General features: G+C 33.5%; 1 protein-coding gene across 2 annotated transcripts in view; it reads left to right on the top strand.

Annotated features, from left to right (window-relative positions):
• The window catches only part of AGPS (alkylglycerone phosphate synthase), a 144,190-nt gene that overhangs the window by 40,683 nt on the left and 88,331 nt on the right, over positions 1–15,176 (top strand). For both annotated transcript variants that reach the window (XM_043577137.1, XM_043577138.1), the window contains exons 3-7: positions 3,208–3,298; positions 5,838–5,958; positions 6,050–6,124; positions 9,078–9,149; positions 10,501–10,580. In XM_043577137.1, the coding sequence (XP_043433072.1) occupies positions 3,208–3,298; positions 5,838–5,958; positions 6,050–6,124; positions 9,078–9,149; positions 10,501–10,580 (439 nt within the window). The remainder of the gene's footprint in view (positions 1–3,207; positions 3,299–5,837; positions 5,959–6,049; positions 6,125–9,077; positions 9,150–10,500; positions 10,581–15,176) is intronic.

The raw sequence follows: 15,176 nt of genomic DNA on the forward strand, positions 1-15,176 counted from the left end.
AAATTTTACACGAAACAGTAACACCAACTCTATCTGTTAATTCAAGTATCTTGAAGGTGGTCACCTTTTTATTTTATGGGTAATGTTATTTGTTAATTAAGGGATTCACAAAGGTCTGATTCTGTCATGAAAATCAAGGTTCTAATAACTTTTACAGGGACTCAAATTAATTGTACATTTAACATATAAAGATCCAGCATTAAAACCTAATAGTTCCAAACTGGTCTTTTTGGGGAACATAACTAACACATAGCAGTGGCGTATCTGTTATAACCAGCTTTCCAGAATTTGTACTGTTACCTCAGCTGAAATGAAGAAAATTTTATATGCTGAATGGCTATCTTTAGTTGTTTTAGCTATGAGTCTTATACTTTCTTCCATTCCAATTTCTTTAGATTTATGAAAACATATTATAGTACTTTAAACATACCCGTTCAGTTTGATTTTTAGCACTTGTGATTTTTTTTAGCATGAAAAGAAACTTAACTAGTTAAAGCATATGTGTTCCTTATGTATTTTTTCTCCTTTCCACTGTCATTTTTGTTTTGTTAATGTTTATGTAAAGACTATTTGAACCCCTCTTACACTGTTGGTGGGAATGCAAACTTGTACAGCTACTCTGGAAAACAGTGTGGAGATTCCTCAGAACGTTAAAGATTGAACTGCCCTACGACCCAGCAATTGTACTACTAGGTATTTATCCAAAGTATACAAAAATACTGATTGGAAGGGGGCACATGCACCCCAATGTCTATAACAGCACTATCAACAACAGCCCAATTATGGAAACAGCCCAAATATCTATTGATTGATGAATGGATAAAGATGTGGTGTGTGTATATATGTATATACACATATACATACATATGATGGAATATTACTCAGCCATCAAAAAGAATGAAGTCTTGCTGTTTGCGACAATGTGGATGGAACTAGAGTGTATTATACTAAGCAAAATAAGTCAGAGAAAGATAAATATCATATGATTTCACTCCTATTTGATATTTTAAAAAACAGATGAATATAGAGGAAGGGAAGGAAAAATAAAATGAGATAAAAACAGAGAAGGGAGTACCTGGAGGGTCAGTAGGTTGAGTGTCCAACTTTTCATTCGTCTTAGGTCATGATCCTTGGGTTGTGGGATGGAGCTCCATGTCAGGCTTGATGCTGACCATGGAGGCTGCTTGGGATTCTCTCTCTTCCTCTGCCCCTACCCCTGCTTGTGTGCTCTCTCTCTTAAAAAAGAAATAATAAAAACATCATAGAGGGGGCAAACCATGAGACTATTAACTATAGAGAACAAACTGAGGGTTGCTGGAGGGGAGGTGGGTAGGGGGTGGGCTAAATGGGTAATGGGCATTAAGGAGGGTGCCTGTGATGAGCACTGGGTGTTATATGTAAGTGATGAATCACTAAATTCTACTCCTGAAACCAATATTATGCAATATGTTAACTAGCTTGAATTCAAATGAAATCTTGGAAAGAAACAAAAAGTAATAATATAAAAAGAAAGACTGATTTGAGAATTTTATTTTATTTTATTTTATTTTATTTTATTTTATTTTATTTTATTCTTTCTTCAAAAAAAAATTTTTTTAATGTTTATTTTTGAGACAGAGAGAGACAGAGCATGAATGGGGGAGGGTCAGAGAGGGAGACACAGAATCCAAAGCAGGCTCCAGGCTCCGAGCTGTCAGCACAGAGCCTGACGCGGGGCTTGAACTCACAGACCGTGAAATCATGACCTGAGCTAAAGTCGGATGCTTAACCTACTGAGCCACCCAGGAACCCCTCCTTACAGCTGTTTATTATTTCCAGGATTTCACTGTTTTTGATGAGAAGCCGGTCATAATTTTTATTGTTATTACACTGTAGGTAATGTGTCATTTTTCTCTAGATGCTTTTAACATTTTTATCCTCCTTCTCTTTCTCTCTCTTTATATTGGAATTTGACCATGATATGTGTAGTGTGTTTCTTGGCATTTATCTTCTCAGTGTTCTCTGGCCTTCTTGAATTTGTAAATTTATGTCTTTCATCAAATTTGGAAACTTTCTGCCATTAATTTCTTCAAATACTGTTTATTTCCTTTCCCTTTTTTTTTCTTTTGCTTAGGACTCTATATGTATGTTATGTATATGTTATGTTTTATGTATGTTAGTCTTTTGCTGTTGTTCCATAGGTCCTCGAAGCTCTGTTTATTTTTTCAATCTTTTTCTTTGCTCTCCAGATTGTATATGTTTTATTGCTCTGTCTGTAAGTTCACTGACATCTCCAATCTGCTCTTGTGTTCCTCCAATGAATTTTTAAGAGTTTTAATTATAGAATTTCTATTTTGTTCTTTTTATAGTTTCTGTTTCTCTGCTGAGATTTTTTCTTTTACTCACTGGGAACATCGTTTCCCTTTTGCCCTTTAACATAGTTATAGCTGTTTTAAAATGCGTGTGTGCTAGTTCCAGTATCTTAAATCGTCTTAGAGTCAGTCCCTATTAATTGCCCTTTTTCTTGATTATGGATCATACTTTCTTGTTTGTCTTTTGTCTAGTAACTTTGGAATACATCTTGGACATTGTTAATGGTATGTTGTAGAAACTCTGTATTCCATTATATTCTTCCGAAGAGGCTTTATTTTTTTAACATCAAGTAATTAACTTGACTGTTCCTCAGATTCCCATTGCTTTCCTTTTGTGGTGGTGAGCAGCTGGGTTCTTTTAAACTTAGTTGGACTGCCTCGAGTCTGCTCCATACGTCAGTCAGACATCTGGAGAAAGTTTATGCATACATCAGTCTCTGACTCTCTCCTTCCCTGTGATTTCTCTATACTCTTCCCAGCTGTTGTGTTCACTGCAAACACTGCCTTCTGGTTCTTCAAGGCAGGAAGACTAGAGGTTTTCTGTATTTTTGTTTCCTGTTATGGCGCCAGCGGGGGCTGTCCCTCAGGCTAAAACTTGTTTTAAAAATAAAAAAGATCTGGAAGGTATACTTTTCTAAATGTATCACACCCCTTTATCCCCTATTGCCTGTTTTTGTCTGTCTGTACTGCCTTCAGAGTTGGGTTTTGTTTTTGTTTTTTTTGTCCAGAGTTTATAGTTGTATGTGGGAGGGTCATTTTGGTAGGAACTACTTGACCATTACTAGAAGCCAATTTTAAGATTTAAATTTAAATGAAGATACCTTATTCCAATGTTTTATTTTCTTTGTAATCTTAGGTACCCTCTTAGTGGCATGACTTTACCAACTTTTAGAGACTGGATCCAAAATACCCTTGGAGTAAGCCTGGAGCATAAAACTACCTCTAAAGTAAGAAATAAGAATGATTACTAGCATACTTAACTCTGTGTTGTGTCTCTGTGTGTGTGCACGTGCATGTGTTTAATCCTAAATCAGTTAGAGTTATCTTTGTAATTTGTTATAATTGCTTTAATGCATTTGTTGTAATTTTTTTGTTAAGAAGTTTACTGGTTTAATTGGCCTTGCTAGGTTTTCTAGAGATGGCTTTTCAGCATCACAGATATAGATCCTAATCTCAGAATTTATCTGAGAGTTGCCTGGCAAACTTTTTTTGTTCTCTGAGGCTCAGTTACCTTAATTTGAGAAGTGAGAATAATAACTGTCTGTTCTATGTCTCAGGGTGGTAGTGAAGTGCAAATGAATGCATTCTGTGAGAGGACTGCTACAAAAGGATAAGTTGCTATCATTTTTAGGATATTTAATGAACTGACAGTAATCCAGGATTAATATAGGATAATTTGAAATAAAAATGTAATGTTACTTTTAATATCAAAACATTCAGAATTTTAGAAGACTTACAAAAAAGTAAAAATTTGATTAAGGTATGAGTGATAGAGAACTTTGGTTTGTTCATGTAGTTTCATTTTTCTGTAGTTGAGGTTAAAAAACTTTAAACTGTATTCATATCAAACTAATGAAGTAACATTTCTCTATATTATTATGATTTTCATTATTTATTGTTGTTATTATTTCTATGGCATGGTATTCTGCATGTCCCTCTAAATTAGGTTTAAGTTCTATAAGTGCAGGGACTATGGCTTACACTGTATTCTTTTTTTTTTTTTAAGTTTGTTTTATTTATTTTGAGAGAGAGTGTGCATGTGTGTGAATGGGGAGGGGAGAGAGGGAAAGAGAATCCCAAGCAGGCTCTGTGCTGTCAGCACAGAGCCTAATGTTGGGCTCAATCTCACAGCTGTGAGATTGTGACCTGAGCCGAAATCAAGAGTCAGACACTTAACCAACTGAGCCACCCAGGTGCCTCTATGCTATATTCTCTGCTGTATCCAACACGCTATTGAGGGCTATAGGTATTTAGTGAGTACTTGTTTGCTTTATTTATAAATCCACCGTTACATGTCATTCTACTAAAGAAATTATGTGAACAGTTAATTCCTATCCCTCCAAAACCAAATTCTTTCAACTTTTCTTACAAGATTTCTTTTTTATTTCCTCAGTTCTTTCTTTTGGCTGTTTATAATTATCTTTTTTTACATTGATGTAATATGTATACCATTTTCAGAAATTTTACCAGTTTTCCATGTACTTTTTTCTGATTTTGAGCCCTTTTCAATTTTTAATAACTTAATAAAATCATAACAGTGTATCTTTTGTTGGGGTTCTCTGGTCATTTCCTCTCACTGTAATGTAAATTCCATGAGGCCAAGGATTTTTTTCCCTGATTATCTCACTGCTATATCCCCAAGGCCTAGAATAGTGCCTAGTATATAGCACACACTCAATAAATATTTCTTATATAATTGGATATTAAATACAGACTCTTTAATAAGATACTAACACTACATAAATATGTATTTTTTACACATCTTTTAAATGTTATTATAAAATATTATTATCAAATGTTTATTTTGAGAGGGAGGGAGAGAGAGAGAGAGAGAGAGAGAGATAGCAGGAGAGGGGCAGAGAGAGAGGGAGAGAGAGAATCCCAAGCAGGCTCTGCACTGACAGCACAGATCAAGGTGGGGGTTGATCTCAGGAACTGCGAGACCATGACCTGAGCCGAAATCAGGAATCAGCTGCTTAACCATCTGAGCCACCCAGGTGCCTCTTTTACATATTCTTATATTTTCTTTTTTCCAGATACTGTATCATAGCTTTTTTTAATAGCAGATTTTACTTGGCCAGCCTTTTCTCTGTGGTAGGCATGGTATTTGGTGCTTTTCACAAAAATTACCATCTTTTGACCTTTCTAATTCCTTATGGTAGCTGTATAAGTTTAGTGGTGATAATCTCACTTAACAGATGAAGAAGCCAAGGCTCAGAGAAGTTGGGTGATTTGCCCAGTGTCACATAGCTTTAAAGTTGAAGATTTATTTTTCAGGTTACCTGTTAGTTGAAACTAAGTATCAAATTATAATTATGTTGTGAGTTTTAAAGCAGTTCTATAAAAATAGATGAGGTTTCTTGTTGATCATTTTAAAATGGTAATTGAAATCTAAGAAATGGTAAATTTTATCTGCAGGTGAAAACGTAGATGATGCAAAAGTTAAGTAGCTTTTCCCCAGTTTCCTTGATCTAAAATGGAAGATTTGAGACTTTGCCATCTTCTTTGTTCTTGATTGCAATCTTCAAAAATAATGAGAAGGTGGGCCAAAGATGTGAAAGAGGAAACATAAGGCATCTATTACTTATACAGAGTATAATTAACCAGACCATTTGTAATTTGTTATTGTCACAGAGTTCGTATCTGTATGGGTTGTTACTTTTCCATGCTTTTGTCTCAGTTACATTTTATGGTCACTGTCTCTAATCAGGTATTCAAAAGTTATTTTTCTAGAAATAAGTCAAAGAAACCAATTTTATTTTCTAGGCATCCTTAAATCCTAGTGATACACCTCCTTCTATTGTAAATGAAGATTTTCTTCATGACCTTAAAGAAACTAATATTTCATATTCACAAGAAGCAGATGATCGAGTATTTAGAGCTCATGGTAAGCAACTTTATATAAGCAGTGTTTTTAATTTTAAAATTTCTTATAAATTAAGATGTTTTTAACATGTTCTTTTTTAAATACAAAACAGGTCATTGTCTTCATGAGATATTTTTGCTCAGGGAAGGAATGTTTCAGCGAATTCCTGATATAGTTTTATGGCCAAGTAAGTTTTTTTTTTTCCTTTGCATCATTAATTTAGTATTGTGAAATCTTAAATAAATTTAGTTTTGGAAATACATACTTGTAAACATAGGAGTTGTAAAAAGTATAGGTAACTGTATTTTTAGTGTACCAAAAGTTGTATAATTCTTGATCTGATCATCCTGAACTATTGGTTTTAATGATTGATTCTTTTGTTGCTGATTAAGTCTTCATTTTAAACATAAATATCATATTGGAAGGTGGGTAGAAAAATGTATTTTTGGTTAGTTTGAAAGCTTAATGAAATTAATATTGATCAATGATAAATATTCAGATATAAAGAAACTCTCAATTATTGATTACTATAAACTAGTAAGTAATTTGTTGATATCACTTCATGGGCTAACAAGCATTGTCTTCAAATGGTGAAACAAGTTGTTTAAGATACCCATTGTCTTTGATATAAACAGTTAAATTCTGAAACATTAATTTCATTCCTGATTTTGGCTTGAGATAGAAGAAGGATGAGCTTTGTGTTGTTATTTTGCTCTTGCTGATGATTAGGCAGTATATTTATATATATGATTTTTGTACCCATCTCTTTTAGTAGAAAATTTAAGGTAGAATTGGCATATTTGTACCTTACTGTCCATAATTACCTTTTACAAAAGTTCCAGTGATCTGATCCTTTTTCCTCTTCAAACTCCATAAAGGAGTATAGGGAGTATTTTATTTTTCAAAATATTGTCTCATCTGTTTTTAGTTGTGATCCCTCTACTTCACAGGGAATATCTGAGGGGAAAAAAAGCATACTTTAATATGGAGGTAGGAGGGAGGTGACATATGTAGGGGGAAAATGCAAGAGCCTGTGTAGCTGAGATTAAATTACTTTGTTGATACCTGTGGGGTATGTTCTTCTAGTGTTCTTTTAGTAGCTTTAGGCTACTTCATTACCAAGATTTGGGCAAGATTTATTCCATTTTTTTACTGGAAAAAAATGAAAGCAAAATTTATCAATTTTTGTTTATCATAGGAAACCTTAATAGACAATCTTTTGATAAATCTTAAGTAGAACTTGGAGTGTGCTTTCTAGGTATGTTCTTCATGTGTCTGAATATTAAAGTACTGAGGATTTACCATAATGAAAATGTATGTCTTACTTTAGAAAATACAGATATTTCTAAAAGTCCAGATTTAGGAAACATGCAGAGTTAGTTGCTGTACAAAAGTTTCTTTGTTCTATAAAATCCGTTCTGTATGGCAGTCCCTACCAACCTTGTCCTTCTATTTTTTTTTTTCCATGTTAGTTTTCAAACCAGGCCCTTACCAATACATAGCTGAATTTTCGCAGCAGTCTATAATGTTCTCTCTCATACCTTGAGTTTCTTGTTCTTCCAGGTCACCCTATATATATTCATGAGAGGTTAGTTTTTCTAAAATATTCCCTTTATCATCATGTTTCATACCTCAAGAATCTAGGTGAGCAGTGGGATGAAGGAGTGCCATGTCAGATAACGTGGTCAAAGAAACCTTTTGATTAGTTGACAATCCTAGAAGTAGTTTTGCCTTGTTAAAGGTTTTTTATAGTCATGTTTGGGTATTTTATTAGTTATTAATAAACTAGGATTCCATTGAATACATTTTTTTACCACAAATAGTAAGTTTTATAAATTTAATCTGAAAGCTTGAAAGTGAATCTTCATTAAAAATTGGAATGATACAAATGACATATTCCTAGCTTTAAACAAACCTGAGAAATGATAACTTTTATAGACCAGTATTTTTACTTTCATAAATGGATATTCATTTGTATATTTTACATCCTTAAATTTCCCTTTCAATCCCTTAGCAAATAATACCTGATTTTTGCATAATTTCCTTGCCTCAAGTCTTTTTCTCTTCCTTGCCATTCCATGTTATCAGGAGATTAATCTTTCTCAGATAGTTTCTTTGCCATGCCAGCTCCCTGGCTTAATGCCCTCTTGCTAGCCAAATTGAGGTTTAGCATCTTATGCTTTGTATTTAAAGTCGCCTGCTGTCAGGTATTTGTTACTTGTATAGCTTACACTCTGATAAAGAGTACTCTGCTAGTTGTGTACAATAGAAAGGAATATATGTGGTATATTATGTATAGTATTTTAAAATTTGTTTAAAAATAGAATGAAACACCATCAGTGAATGCAAAAATAAGTGGGTGAAAGTATGATGAGAAATATTTATATAGATTAAGTGTCTCCCTACAAGATACTTACTAATTAAAGCATTCTTACAGTAGAGAAACCTGGCAGATTTCTTTATAACCAAATGATGAAAGTTAACATTACCAGAAATGAGACCTGTCTGTATCATGTGCCTCTAGATGTAGCTCTTAAGAAAGGCACAGCATCACTTCTGTGGAATTCCTGCCTAACTGTGTACCTGAATTTAACCATGAGGAGACGTAGAAACCCAAATTGAGAGAGATTCTATGAAATAACTGACCCGTGCTTTTCAAAAGTGTCAAGGTCATGAGAATCAAAAATAGACCAAGGAACTGTCTTAGATTAAAGAAGAGTAAGGAGACGTGGCAGCTAAATGCAGCGTGTGATTGGCAGTTCCAGAAAAGGGGGCATTAGTGAAACAATTGGCAAAATTTGAATAAGGTCTGTAAATTAGTTAATAGTATCGTGTAAGTGTAAATTGCTTGGTTTTGTTAATTGAACTATAGTTATGTAAGATATTAATATTTGTGGCTGCTGGGTGAAGGAAATTTTTTGTACCTTATTTGCAACTTTTTTGTAAGTATGAAATCATTTCAAAACAAGAAGTTAAAAAGGTAAATAATAAACATTTTGTTTTAATGTAGCCACTTAATGTGTTAAAGAGTACATAAATGATGAAAAAGACACTAAAGAACTTAATAGACCCTCATTTTGCAGGGTTACCTAGCGTTTACTCATGTCCCTTTTATTAATTTATTTCCCTTTTCTCAACAGCATGTCATGATGATGTAGTTAAGATTGTGAATCTAGCGTGCAAATATAACCTTTGTATCATACCAATTGGTGGTAGGTATTATGCCTTTTGAATTTTAATATTATGTAAACGTGTTGTTTTAAATTTAAGATATTTATATTCTAAATATTTGTGCAATCCCTTTGAAAGCAAACATTCTTGTAATTATGATATGTTTTTTCTGAAAAATTGGTTTATGTTGCTCATTTTATAGTAGGTCTGTTTACCTGAACTGTTTGAGACATGTTGCTCATGGCTTCTTTCCCATGTGGATGCTAGTTGACGCTGTGACTTAATGCTTAAACAAGAAAATGTTCCCACTTTAGCAATTACTTTATAACCTTTGTCTTTATGGAGAGAATGTTGTTTTTCAAAGGCTAAATATACCCAGTGTATACTTTTGGGGAGGAATGCTATGCAGTGTGAAAGATCAACTAAGGCAATGATGATGAGATCACAATACCTTTTAATGTTGAAAAACAGCATTGCTTTGCATTTAAAGACAAATTTGATCTCTCTTGATCTTTTATGAACCACATTTTTTTAATAACTTACACAAGCCAAAGGAAATTGCCTTCACTGACTCAGTTAGCATTGATGGAATGGAAGTGGGACCCCAACAAATCAGGAGCTCCAGATTCCTTCTTCCGCTTATAATTTGGGTTGAATTAAATTCATGGAGAAAAGGCCCTACAGTGTCACTTTCAGGGAAATATTTTTCTGACATCAAAGGACTGTGATAAGCAAATAGTGTTTACTGAGAACACGGTATTATTTTGTACTGGTATTAAGAAAGCATTTTTCGTTTGATAACAAATGTTAATATAAAACAGGAGTACTTTGTTTACATACTTCTATATATTATTTATTCTATATTAAAATCATCTTTTCACTATTGACATATAAATTTGTTTGAATATTGTGTAATCCAGGCAACTTTAACTTGTTTATATTCTAGTTTATTAAAGTCTTTTTGTATGAGAATATATTATTTCAAATGATAAATGAATCTCATAATTAAGGTAAGGTGTCTTTAGTTGAATTAGGAAGGGTATTTTTTCTTTTAAGCGATATCTCCACAGTAATCTTTAGCTTAGAACTTTTCTAATCATGTTTTTGGAGTTTCACAAATTGCTAGGGGCTTCACTTGAGTGTGCCCAGGGGATGGAGCCATATCCCATTGCTTTCAGCTCCATAATATTTCTTCATTTTGGCATGCAGCATAAAATAAAGGTGAGTTTGCTTTTAGTGTGTTAGCATTTGCAAATTACATTTTGCAAAGTAGAAATAGGTATTACTTTTCTAGTGGGCCTATTTGTATACTTTGTATTAGGAATTTGCCCTAGAAACTTAGCTTAAAAAATAGAATATTAAACATAGCATTGTTGTTTCCTATTTTGGCAGGAGGAACAAGTGTATCATACGGCTTAATGTGTCCTGCAGATGAGACAAGAACAATTATTTCTTTGGACACTTCACAAATGGTATATGAAAATTTTAGACTTACTTGAAGATAATGTTTGGTTTAAAAAACTCCTTATGACTCAGTCTTAGTTGTCATTATAAAGGTATATTTTTCATTTTGTTTTAAATTTATTTCATCATTATATTTCACCCTTGTCTTCAGGTCCCAGAAAGCTTAGTTCACTCACTTTTAGGCACAGATATTGGTGGTTTCTACCAAATTAGCCTGAGAAATTGATAATTTGAGAGTCATGGATTGGACTATTGATATAGTAAATGACCTGATTTGTATTGTTAAAAGCAAAACACATAATATTGGTTAAAGTTAATTTGGAACACCAAAACTTGTCTCCCCAATTTGTTTTTAAAGTTTATTTTCTTTATTTATTTTGTGAGAGAAAGGGGGTAAGGGCAGAGAGAGAGAGGAAGAGAGAATCAGAATACCAAGCAGGCTCTCTACTCTCTCAGCACAGAGCCCGAGGCTAGGCACAGGGCTCGACCTCACAAACCATGAGTTCATGACTTGAGCCAAAATCAAGAGTTGGATTTTGACTGAGCCAACCAGGCACCCCTGTCCCCCCAGTTTTTTAAAAATATTTTTAGATGTTTGTTTATTTTTGACAGAGCATGAGCAGGGAGGGGCAGAGAGAGAGGGGAAACACAGAATGAAACAGGCTCCAGTCTCTGAGCTGTCAGCACAGAAGAGTCCGATGCGGGACTCGAACTCACGAGCTGTGAGATCATGACCTGAGCTGAAGTCGGATGCTTAACTGACTGAGCCACCCAGGTGCCTCCTGTCCCCCCAAATTTTAATGCTGTTGCATTTTTGCTTGTGGAAAAATAAAGAGCTAATTTGAATGATAGGATTATTTTGTGACATGTTGGCTGATGGTGGTCCAAGAGTTGGACATTGTGCCATATTAAAGCTTTAATTTGGGTATGAATTTAATCTTTATATGAACAACAATATTCATGGTTGCATATTCCTTCATTAGTATAAACAGGTTTTTAAAATTTAATTAATTAGAAATTTTTTTCAAATGGCAAAGTAAAATAGTATATCCATTTTCTAGATTAAGGAATTATTAACATTTTGTAATATTGGCTTTATCTTCCTTTGTTTCTCTACTATTTTATTTTATTATTTTTTCCCAATGTTTATTTGTTTTTGAGAGACAGAAACAGAGTGTGAGTGGGGGAGGGGCAGAGGGAGAAGGAGACAGAATCTGGAGCAGGCCCCAGGCTCTGAGCTGTTAGCACAGAGCCTGACACTGGGCTTGAACCCAAGAGCCGTGAGATCATGACCAGAGCCAAAGGTGGACGCTCAACTGACTGAGCCACCTAGGTGCCCCCGTTTTTCTACTATTTTAAAAGCAAATCCTGATATTATGCTACTTACAAGTAAATATTTCTGTGTATCTGTTTTTTTCCTTTTGTAACATTTTATTATGAAAATGTTTAACCACACAGAAAAGTTGAAAAAAATTTACAATGAACACTCATATACCCACCACCATCATTCTTTCCCTCTGTCCATCCATGAACCGATCTTATTGTTGGATATTTTTTAAAGTAGTAGACATCACTACCATTCCCCCCAAATACTTTGGCTTGTATATCATTACTAGGATCGAAAGTTTATGATTTTTTATAATTCTTTTTTTTAGGTAAAAGACATGTTTACATAAAATACACACGTCTTAAGTGTACATTTCCGTGAGTTCTGACAAATGTCTACACCTGTGCTAGTCAAATCTCTATGACTTCAGAAAATTCCGAACAAATCCCCAGCCCTCTTCGATCACCCAGAGTAAATCACTTTTAGTTCTAGAACTTCATATAAACAGAATCATATACTACATACTCTTTGGTGTCAGGTTTTTTTCACACAGTATAATGTTTTTGAGATTACTCTGTTCCTGAGTTTATCACTAGTGCATTTCTATTTCCTGTTGAGTGATACTGTATTATAAAACTATACCATAGTTTGTTTATCCATTTTTCTATGGATGGACACCTATGCTCTTTCCAGGTTTGGCTTTTATAAATGAAGTTATTATGAATATTCTTGAATAGGTGTTTTTGTAAACATAGGCTTTCATTTCTATTAGGTCAATATGTAAGAGTGGAATTAAATCATAGTAGGTACATGTCAGTTTTACAAGCAATTTCCAGGTCTTTGTTCAGAGTAGTTGCACCATTTTACACCCCCACAAACAATGATAGTTTTAGTTATTCTGTGTATCTGTTTTTAAAAGAACATTTTCTCACTATATTATTGTTGCTCCTGTCAAACTTAAAAACAGTTCCTTGTGTCATTTAACATAGAGTTTCACATTCAGATTTTACAGTGGTTTCAAAATTGTTTTTATTTTATACTTCATCTGTTCATATGGGGATTGAGACAAGACCCACGTTAGCTTTTGGTTGTTTCCTTAAGTCCCATTTTATCTTTCTTCTTTTTTGAATATTGCTGACTTTTGGAGGAACTAGGTGATTTGTAGTATAAATTATATCATATTTTGAATTTGCCTGTCACTTCATCTTGGTATCATTTAACTCTTCCTCTAGGTTTTGTATGTCCTCTGACCTGGAAGTTAGATATAAAGTCTAGTTAGATTCAGGCATAGCTTTAAAAGTTTTTTTCAGCAAGGATATCTTGTAGATGATGACATATTTTTTTATGTCATGTCACATCACACATAATATCTGTTTGTCCACTTAAAGTATTGCTAAAATTAATCAGCAGGTTCAGATGGTGATAGGCTGATTATTCTGTAAAGTTTCCCATTAACCTTTGTCCTTATCTCTGAGTTTAAGAGAAGAATCTTCCTTAGAAGATTACCTAAGAGTAGCCTGTTCTGGAATAGACTTTGGAATGTTTTTGAATTTCTGTGTACTGTGTACAAATTTACCACTAAATCTGTTACTGAATTTGTAAAATAGTAATAATACAGAAAGTAATTGTGAAGATTAAATGAGATAAAAGTCTTTACATTGAGTAGATAGATGCTGAAAATTCTGTAGCAGAATTTTAAATGGCAGAATTTTAACCATTTATTTTGTAGAAAAACCTTGTGTATTCACTGCCTTTAATGTTAAACTCTCCTAAATATTGTAGTGGATGGGTGGTACTTATAATTGTGATTTGATTTGAAGTTGATAAGGTATGTGTGCAAGATTTTGCACGAGTACTTCTGGTACAATATGTACAAAATATGATAATTAGTAATGCCAGTTTTCTACTTAAATATCTACAATAATACTAAGACCTATTGATCTCGAAGTTTTTATTTTATTATTAACTTGTATTGGGTAGTGTATACTAGATATAATAGGGTATCCTATATATTTTCTATAGGTTTCTCTATGAGTGCCCATAAAGGTGTTTGTTTGTTTTTCTTTGCCTCCTTTCAGTTTCTTTGATCTACCAAAAATATGTTGGGACCACTGGTAGATACAAAGTGTATAATTACCACAAGCATGTAATCACTTTAACAACCAGTCTACTAGGGGAGAAGTGTATAAGTTATTCAGATTACTGGATTCTGTCTTTTTACCTTATAGTTTAGTACAGACCAAAAGACTCATTTGCCATAGTTATATTGAAATTACTATGTCTTATTGTGAGAGTATAATTAAAATGATAGCTTTACATAACATAAAACAAAAATTACATTCACATATGTCATCTTATTTAATGTTTATCATAATCCTGTGAATTAAACAGTGCAGTTATTTGTATGTGTTCAAATTTGGACTATAAGCAGACAATTTTCATATTGTCTATTGCATTCTTTCCTTTTTGTTATTAGCTAGACTTACCTGCATTAGTTATTGCCATGAAATTGAAAATATCAAAGTGCAAAGAAAGCTTCTGTGGGATCCAGAAGAAGGTCTGTATGTTAATCTGTTTGCTCAGCCAAATAGAAGGGAAAAGAAGTCTGACTTTAATAGTACAAAGTAATTCATACATATAAAAAATTAGGTCAAATAAGAATGTCAAAAACATTCTGTAAACATTTTGTAAGTTGAGCCAGATGATATTCAGTTTCTTCTTTTCAAGTAGGAGGCAGGGGTGTGCTTTGTTTCCTACCCAGAGCCTCTGGCCCTATTTTGGATTAAAAATATAGTAGGAATGCCATTTACTATATGCACATGTCTTTTTTTAATCTCACAATGGCCATCTTCTGATATTCTTAAATTAGATATGATTTATAACTATTAATAGTAGTGCAGATGGTATTTACAGAATGCCAGGAACTTTGTATGCTAAGACTTTTTTTTTTTTTTGAGATTTTATTTTAAGTAATCTCTACACCCAGTGTGGAGTGCTCAAACCCACAACCCCAAGATCAAGAGCTGTACACTTCACAAACTATTCCAGCCAGGTGCCCCCATATGCTAAGCTTTTATGCGCAGCATCTCATTTAATCCTTACACCAACCTTATGAGTAGTATTACTATTCACACTGTACAATGAGGAAGCACTAAAAATAGACAGTTAAATAATTTGCGTAAGGTAAGTACAGTTTAATTCAAATTGATAATGAATAAAGACAGAGTCTATCTTTTAAACCAACTGTTGTGCAATATACTGCCTAAGTTGCTATGTC

The sequence above is a fragment of the Prionailurus bengalensis genome, chromosome C1, assembly GCF_016509475.1.
Source record: "Prionailurus bengalensis isolate Pbe53 chromosome C1, Fcat_Pben_1.1_paternal_pri, whole genome shotgun sequence".
NCBI lineage: Eukaryota > Metazoa > Chordata > Mammalia > Carnivora > Felidae > Prionailurus > Prionailurus bengalensis.